The sequence below is a fragment of the Lolium perenne genome, chromosome 1 (assembly GCF_019359855.2).
Source record: "Lolium perenne isolate Kyuss_39 chromosome 1, Kyuss_2.0, whole genome shotgun sequence".
NCBI classification, from domain to species: Eukaryota; Viridiplantae; Streptophyta; class Magnoliopsida; order Poales; family Poaceae; genus Lolium; species Lolium perenne.
Window position 1 is genome coordinate 48,225,903 of NC_067244.2, and position 8,906 is coordinate 48,234,808.

Below are 8,906 nucleotides of genomic sequence, written 5' to 3' on the forward strand. Positions count from 1 at the left end.
GAAATCCAAAAATTTGGTGGTTTGTATATAAAATATGGTCTAGTATTCTTTAAAATTTGGTTGGTCCAATTCTAAAATGGTTTCTTAGTAGGTGTTTTAAGAAAGACCCATTTTTAACGCTTAGAAAATGGTCTTTTTGTGTAAAGGAAATGAAACTCCCAACATTAGTATTGTTTTACATCCCAAGATGAATACATATATACAACATGAGATCAGTTGAATAGGAGGGACCTACATTTCAATCTAATATTCTAATAGAGTGTAACTGACACGCGACGCCTATGTGTCAATCCAATATATTTCATTGACGTGTCAATCCGCATCACCTTTAGACACCTAGATGTCATGGTGATGCATATTTTAATTGAACATATAAAAACTACACACATTTTTCAATTTATTTTATTGCTCATGAGTCATGAAACTATTTTTATCATGTCGCAAGTAGCGAGAAAAAGTGAACTATGTTTTGCATGGTACCATTAGACAGTGTATGGTGGGGTCCCATCTGCATCCTGTCTACGGTGATATGCAAAAGAGAGTTTGAAGAAAAGGACTTCGGAGGAAAAATTTGGGAAACGAGCGCGCGACACGAATCCTCTGTCCCGCCACCGCATCCCTCCATCCTCCCTATTATCCCGCCTCTTCTATTGCAAAACGGGTACAAACCCTAGCTTCCCTACCCCGTGCTGCCACCACCTCCCTCGCTCCTCCCCTTTCCTCACGCCGCCCCGAGCCGCCCATCGATCCAAGCCCGACGACGCTAGATCCGCAGCCCACCATCCCCATCTTCCGCTCCCTCCCTCCACCAGTCGCGCTCTCGCGGCATCCCATCGATTCTAAACCGAAATCGCGAGATCCACCATCTTGGCCGCACGTTCCTGCGCCGCAGTGACGGGCGGTTCCGACTCCTCCGGCTGCGCGTTCGTCCTCGACGTCGTCTTCGCGTAGTCACCCATCTGCAGGTTCAGCCACCGGGAGCCTCGTCCTCTGTTTCTTTCTGAACTGCAAATATATCTCAAATCATGATTCGTCATGAACATGCCTTCCGGTTGGTGGAGTGCAGGAGCACAGTTCAACCCGCCATGGTCGTCGCTCCATGCTCGGCCTCGTGCCTCGCACCATGGACTCGGTGCGCCCAGGACTCTCCAGCCAGATCTTCAGCTCTGACAACTTCGTCATCAGCCAGTTCGGCGCCGGGAAAAACTGGTCGAAGGGCCACTACACCGAGGGCGCGGAGCTCATCGACTATTTCTTGATGTCGTCTGCAAGGAGGCCGAGAACTGGGACTGCGTCGAGGGTAATATTATCATCCCGTCTCGTCTGCATCTCATTTCTGTTGGATTTTATGCGTTGACGTTAGATCTAGGTTGAGCCGTTCGTCAAGGAGTGAGACCTCGTCCGGATAATTGTTCTTGAGTGTGGGTTGGACAAAATTTATCCTGTTACTCTTTGGTCTCTGTGATTAGCCTATTGGCTTTACATCAATTTTATGTTTTGTTCTATCATGTTAGCCTTTGTAAACCTACTTCCTAATAACATCACAATAAAGTCAAGAGACCATTAGGCCTGTTCCTTTTCAGCTTTGGAAATCTGAATTATCAACTATTGTTACCAAACTTCTCGATTGTTCAAATAAATTATATCTTATTTGAAGAAATCTTATTGCTATGTCACAGTTGTTTTATCGCAAATCAGACACTTAAAATTAATTCATTTAAAAAGTCTTCATTGCTAGTTGGTGCACACGCCCTACGACATCTTCGGAAGCTGCTCCTCGGAATTTTTCCCTGCAAGCCCCTAAACGACTACATCTCATCTAACAGTGTTGGGGAAAGGGTTGGGAAATCTCCCGTGGCGCAGTTTCTCGAAGATGTCGTTGGTGCACACGCCCTACGGCATCTTCAGAAACTGCGCCTTGGAATTTTTTCCTGCAAGCCCCTGAACGACTACATCTTATCTAACAGTGTTGGGGAAAGGGTTGGGAAATCTCCCGTGGCGCAGTTTCTCGAAGATGTCGTTGGTGCACACGCCCTACGGCATCTTCAGAAACTGCGCCTTGGAATTTTTTCCTGCAAGCCCCTGAACGACTACATCTCATCTAACAGTGTTGGGGAAAGGGTTGGGAAATCTCCCGTGGCGCATCTCCACTTTTAATATCTTACATACAGTTACATGATTACACAAAAATAAATGGGAAATTGATTGCCATGTTGAGATACTCATTTGTGCCATGAACATTCTTCAATTAACTTGATGATGGAGCATCTTCATCATTTAATTAATCTTATTCGGCCGTAACCATGGAGCATCTTCATCATTTAACTTGATGCTTGGATCAATGTTCACTCTGAAGGGTGGAATTTCATCAAACTGATTATAATCTTCTGACATGTCTGTCTTGTCCTCCACTCCCACGATGTTTCTTTTTCCAGAAAGAACTATGTGGCGCTTTGGCTCATCGTTTGATATATTTGTTTCCTTATGTTTCCTTTTTCTTGGTTTGGTAGACATATCCTTCACATAGAAAACCTGGGCCACATCCTTGGCTAGGACGAATGGTTCGTCTCTATACCCAAGATTGTTGAGATCCACTGTTGTCATTCCATACAACTTGTCTACCTGAACCCCGCCTCCTGTTTTGTTGACCCATTTGCACCTAAACAAAGGGACCTTAAAAGAAGGTCCATAGTCAAGTTCCCATATATCCTCTATGTAACCATAATATGTGTCATTTGGGTCTTCATTCATTATTGCATCAAACCGGACACCACTGTTTTGGTTGGTGCTCTTTTTATCTTGGGCGATCGTGTAAAATGTATTCCCATTTATCTCGTACCCTTGGAAAGTCACTACGATCGAAGATGGTGTACGGGCCAGCAAGTACAACTGATCTTCAATATCTTTGTTATTCAGGAGATGTTTTTGCAACCAACCGCCGAAAGTCGACATGTGTTCACGTCTAATCCAATCGTTCGACTGCCCCGGGTTCTGGGAGCGTAGAAAGTTCTTGTGGTCACCGATATACGGAGCCACCAAGGTGGAACTTTGTAGAACTGTGTAGTGTGCTTGAGTCAAAGAAATCCCGTCCCTACATATCATTGATTTCCTTCCTAGCGTGCCTTTTCCACTTAGTCTCCCTTCATGCCGCGATTCAGGAACACCAATCGGCTTAAGGTCAGGAATAAAGTCAACACAGAATTCAATGACCTCATCTGTTCCATAGCCCTTGGAGATGCTTCCTTCTGGCCTAGCACGGTTATGAACATATTTCTTTAAGACTCCCATGAACCTCTCGAAGGGGAACATATTGTGTAGAAACACAGGACCGGGAATGCAAATCTCATCGACCAGGTGAACGAGGAGATGTGTCATAATATTGAAGAAGGATGGTGGGAACACCAGCTCAAAACTAACGAGACATTGGACCACATCATTCTCCAACCTCGGTAGAATTTCTGGATTTATTACCTTCTGAGAAATTGCATTGAGGAATGCACATAGCTTCACAATGGGCAGTCGAACATTTTCCGGTAGAAGCCCTCTCAATGCAATCGGAAGAAACTGTGTCATTATCACGTGACAGTCATGAGACTTCAGGTTCTGGAATGTTTTCTTCTCCATATTTATTATTCTCTTTATATTGGAGGAGAAGCCAGACGGGACCTTGATACTGCTCAGACATTCAAAAAATATTTCCTTCTCTGCTTTTGTAAGAGCGTAGCTGGAGTAATGACGTCCTTTAACTCTCTCTCATGCAGTTTTTTGGGGGTCTTTCCTACGTTGCTGGTCCTCCTGTGCTTCTGGTGTATCTTTTGTCTTCCCGTACACGCCCAGAAAGCCTAGCAGGTTCACGCAAAGATTCTTCGTCACGTGCATCACATCGATTGAAGAGCGGACCTCTAAGACTTCCCAATAGGGTAGATCCCAAAATATAGATTTCTTCTTCCACATGGGCGTGTGTCCGGCATCGTCATTCGGAACAGACCGTCCGCCAGGACCCTTTCCAAATATTACATCTAGATCCTTGACCATACCAAATATATCAACACCATCACGATGGAGAGGCTTCCTCCGGTGATCAGCCTCACCGTTGTAATGCTTGCCTTTCTTTCTTACGGGATGGGTAAGCCTAAGAAATCGACGATGCCCCAGGTACACGACCTTCTTACATTTTTCCAAATAATCACCTTCGAGCTCATGTAAACAGTGCGTGCATGCATTGTATCCCTTGTTTGACTGTCCTGAAATGTTACCAAGAGCAGGCCAGTCATTGATGGTTACGAAAAGCAGCGCTCTTAGGTCAAATTCCTCCTGCTTGTGCTCGTCCCACACACGTACACCTGCTAGAGACCACAGCTGTAGAAGTTCTTCAACTAATGGCTTCAGGTACACATCAATGTCGTTCCCGGGTTGCTTCGGGCCTTGTATGAGCACTGGCATCATAATGAACTTCCGCTTCATGCACAACCAAGGAGGAAGGTTATATATACAAAGAGTCACAGGCCAGGTGCTATGGCTGCAGCTCTGCTCTCCAAAAGGATTCATGCCATCTGTACTTAGACCAAACCGTAAGTTCCTTGCATCCTGTGCAAAGTTTGGGAACTCTCTATCGATTTTTCTCCATTGGGAGCCATCAGCAGGGTGCCTCAACATCACGTCTTTCTTACGGTCTTCTTTGTGCCATCGCAACAACCTAGCATGCTCTTTATTTCTGAACAAGCGTTTCAGCCGTGGTATTATAGGAGCAGACCACATAACCTTGGCAGGAACCCTCTTCCTGGGGCGCTCGCCCTCAACATCACCAGGGTCATCTCGTCTGATCTTATACCGCAATGCAGTGCACACCGGACATGCATCCAAATTCTCGTACTCACCGCGGTAGAGGATGCAGTCATTAATGCATGCATGTATCTTTTGCACATCTAATCCTAGAGGGCAGACAATCTTATTCGCTTCGTACGTACTGGCGGGCAATCCGTTACCCCTTGGAAGCTTCCTCTTAATTATTGTCAGCAACTTTCCAAATCCTGAGTCAGTGACACCGTTCTCTGCCTTCCATTGCAGCAATTTCAGTGTGCTGCCTAGCTTTTTATGGCCATCTTCGCAAGTTGGGTATAACAATTTGTTGTGATCTTCTATCATCTTGTCGAAGGCCAACCTTTCCTTTTCAGTTTCACATTCTCTCCTTGCATCAGCAATGGCCCGGCCAAGATCATCATCAGCAGGCTCATCTGGTGCCTCTTGATCTTCTACTTCATTGTCTTCATTGCCTTCTGCAGTATCATCGTATTCAGGGAAATTGGGATAACCGTCATCATCCTCTTCCTCTTCGACATTGTCTTCCATCATAACCCCTCTTTCTCCGTGCTTGGTCCAACAATAGTAACTGGGCATGAAACCGGATCGCAGAAGGTGGCTGTGAATGAGACTCGAGTGAGCGTAATTTACGGTATTCTTGCAGTCCACACATGGACAATACATGAAGCCACCATGTTTGTTTGCCTCCGCCACGGCCATAAAATTATCCAGGCCCGCAGTGAACTCGTCAAACCGTCGGTCAATGTACATCCATTGCCGATTCATCTGCATGATATAATTAAGCTGATCAAAACCATTACAGAACATCACGATGTATGTATACACATGCATTTTATCAATTGCAGATGAAAAGGATAAAGTTGTTAACCTCGATGAAGAAGAAAAAAGCAAGTTAAGTGTGGCTTGATTTGTGTAAACTCAAGTGGCAAATCCTCTTAAGCATTTCATCAAACACCTCTTGTGCATGTGAAGAAGAGAGGAGAGCAATACACCCCTCTTGTGAAGAAAGTGAAAAAATGGCCAAGTGTGGCTCACACTTGGGCAGGGGCAAGGTTATATAGCAAGAGGCGGGGCCTTTGGACCCGGTTTGTATTACAAACCGGGACTAAAGGGTTCCTAAACCAGATAGTCAGTATAATCCTATTTGACCAAGAACTTCACATTATAGAAACTTAACATTATAGAAACTTTCTAAACCAGATAGTCAGTATAATCCTATTTGACCAAGAACTTCACACATGTTTACTTGTTGTGAAAAGATAGATAAATTACTGTTTTTACTGCTATCATTGACAAAATAATCTATTGCAGTTTTTTTCAGAAATGTACTTAAGTGTTTTGTCTTCTTGATTTCTGAAGTATCCGTCTTCTTGATTTCTTAAGTGTTTCATCCTCATTACATTTGTACAACATAGTAAGTAGAAATAAAATAAAAGATGAATATTGTCTAATTATTTGTTTACTCGACCCCCTATGTGTTCCCTCATCTTGCTATCATTTATGTTTGAGAGAGCAGTGATATGAAGGCATAACAATTACACTATTATATAATGATTTATCAATAGCTATGCTTAGAATTTTTCCTAAAGTCTCTGTTGTTCCTACTGTTGCAGCTACAATTTGGTTTGCGTTGTTCCTACTACTGCAGCTACAATTTGGATAAGTCAAGAATATGCATGGTTGCGGATAGAATAGAGTCTATGGAACCTGTTGTTGATTAGCTTTCGGTACTTGATCATCTGCACCCAGACACCAATGACGCCGAAGGTGACAGAATCACCTCATACCCCTGAAAGCTAACCTTCTTCACCGAAACATTTCCACATTTTATCGGTTTGCATCTGCCAGTATTTATTACCGAATAGCTGATAGCACAAACTCCCTTGTTTAAACTGTTAAACACGCATGACTAGTCAGAAAATTCAGTTAGCTGCTCATAGAGAGCTCTGAGCCAGCCCATGGCCAGTTGGCCATTCTGTCCAGTGATAACAACGATGCCCACTTGCGCTAGAGTTCATCTAACTGTTTATGCAGTGCATGTTATATGATACACTTACAGTTGTTTGATGCTTAATATTTATGCAGTACTTAGCAGTAAATGCGCTGTGAGCTTAAATTTTTATTTCATTCATATGTTGCCTTTGTGGTGATGTTTTTTCAAAATGATGCATAGTAGAACAGTTCGATGGCAAATTGAATAGTTTGGTGATGTACATCCAGGGTAAGATTCAATCATTGAACTTGTTAGTGGTGGAACGTATTGCACATAACCAAGCTAATGTGGGTTCCTTGTACCACCTTTTTTTCACTCACTATCCATTGGACCATAGATGGAATGTAAGTGCAAGGTAGCTATCATAATTACCATGCACGTCTCCAGGTCAAACTTCTATTTCTTATGGATATTGGTAAGTTTGGTCCTAGTAATGTGATGCATTCTAGGTCATACACAACCAGCCACTTGTCAAAAGCTATCACTTGCGTTCCATTTTTCTGTGATGCACTGATTGTTAAGGAAACCGACAATGCTATGTAGGAAACCATTTGGCTGTTGCCTTAGTGCTCATTAATTAGTGCTAGTTGAGAAAGTTAAAGTAGTCACATAATCTGTTTGGTAGACAAAAATTTTGTGTTGAAGAAACATCATCCTAAGTTATTTTTCCACTATGGTTGATGTTGCAGACCCCTTTGCTGTCTGTTGTTGAATGATCCAAGTATTGGGACAATCTTTTATCGGTAAACTTTACCACTTTTGCAAATACGATTGTACATTCCTTCTTAATCAGTTTGATTATTTTCAATTTATTTGTTAAACCAGTATCAGAGTTGAGCGTACTACCACCTTTTCCATCAGTAATTTTCTAAGTTCTCTATGGATTTGTAGTGCTGAACTGCATCTTATTATGCTAATGCAGTGCTTAACCTACTCACAAATTTTGCACACTGCATGGAAGACGGGAAGAAGGTTTGAGAGCTACAATCAGATAGGGAACTTCTCAATGTCTTTGTTTAATGATTAAAATTTTCAGTATTAGAGCTGCTGAACTTGTTCTATGACTTGATTTTCAAAGCACATTTTTCTATGCACTTTATTTCTGCATATTCTGAAATTGATCTATTCTCATGCCTCTCAAGCTGAACATGGGAAGGATTACCATATGCTGCCCAAGAAGGTGAAATAAACTGATGCAATGTTTGTCTCTTAATGGAAATTCTTGCAGGTAATGATTCTAGGCGGTGTATTTTGCTTGCTGGAGATACTTTGTTGGGAGATAATTGGTTGTGATGTATCAAACTGTAAAGCTGGCTGTTATGTAATGGTTTTATGTAATGCCAAAGTGAGATGATAAGTTTTTATGTAATGCTGAAGTGAGACGATAAGTTTTGAAATACTGTGGAGCTGGTATCTACTGTAACTCAAATGTTATATGTATATTGATTGTAAATAAAAGCATGGGCCTTATGGCCAGAAAGTAACTACTGGTCGTGTTGTATAGTGCCTAACCTTAGTTTGGCCAAGATATGTCTTGGCCCAAACAAAATTCGATTGGAACAGATCAGAAAAATATTTTAAAGGTCGTGAATGAAAAATATTATGCTTGTGAATAGGCTGAGGCCCATTAATAAAATGGATAGTAAAATGATCGTGGCATGGAAAATAAAAAAGGCTAAAGATTTGGGCTTGGCCCAATAAACTAACCAGATTTCAGAAATAAATGAGATAAATGGGCCAGAATTTTGGGCTCGGGACCATTTGGTTTTGTCATAGATCTGCCACATAGGATTCGCCACGTTGGATCTGACGTGGATAGGATAGATTGCCTGTGACCACAATTTTGGTCATAGAATCTACGACCATCAATTTTGGTCGTAGCCCTCTATGACAAATATAAAATAAAGGTCGTTGTGAGCCGTCAGTGACGCTCAACTGGCGACCAACAGTTTTTGGTCAGGACGTGGTCATAAATGGCGCACAATGACCTTCCCGTGACCAATATGGAGGGTCGCGAGTTAGCATATTTCTTGTAGTGTGATTGTTCAAAATACTCATTAGATGTACTGGACTCAGGAATTATCTCAGTAGA

The 8,906-nt window shown here is 42.5% G+C and overlaps 1 protein-coding gene across 7 annotated transcripts; it reads left to right on the forward strand.

Moving 5' to 3' along the window:
• Positions 1-593: 593 nt before the first annotated feature.
• LOC127349032 (uncharacterized) lies at positions 594-8,298 on the forward strand. Of its 7 annotated transcripts, XR_011754158.1 has the most exons (6): positions 596-965; positions 1,067-1,300; positions 6,435-6,588; positions 7,504-7,557; positions 7,737-7,786; positions 8,043-8,298. XR_011754158.1 is itself a non-coding variant. In XM_071826967.1 (4 exons), exons 2-4 carry the CDS (start codon positions 1,100-1,102, stop codon positions 8,044-8,046), a joined length of 255 nt encoding a protein of 84 aa, XP_071683068.1. In that variant the 5' UTR covers positions 598-965; positions 1,067-1,099; the 3' UTR covers positions 8,047-8,298. The 7 variants fall into 7 exon arrangements, 1 of the variants encoding a protein (XP_071683068.1); XR_011754157.1 differs by having other exon boundaries at positions 594-965; positions 6,435-7,557; XR_011754159.1 differs by lacking the exon at positions 6,435-6,588 and having other exon boundaries at positions 597-965.
• The last annotated feature ends 608 nt before the right edge of the window (positions 8,299-8,906 follow it).

Bases quoted from the DNA above. Each gene is read 5' to 3' on its own strand.
- LOC127349032 (XM_071826967.1), top strand. From the start codon at position 1,100: ATGCTCGGCCTCGTGCCTCGCACCATGGACTCGGTGCGCCCAGGACTC. The intron at 1,301-7,736 runs GTAATATTATCA...ATGCTAATGCAG, and splicing joins GAACTGGGACTGCGTCGAGG to TGCTTAACCTACTCACAAAT.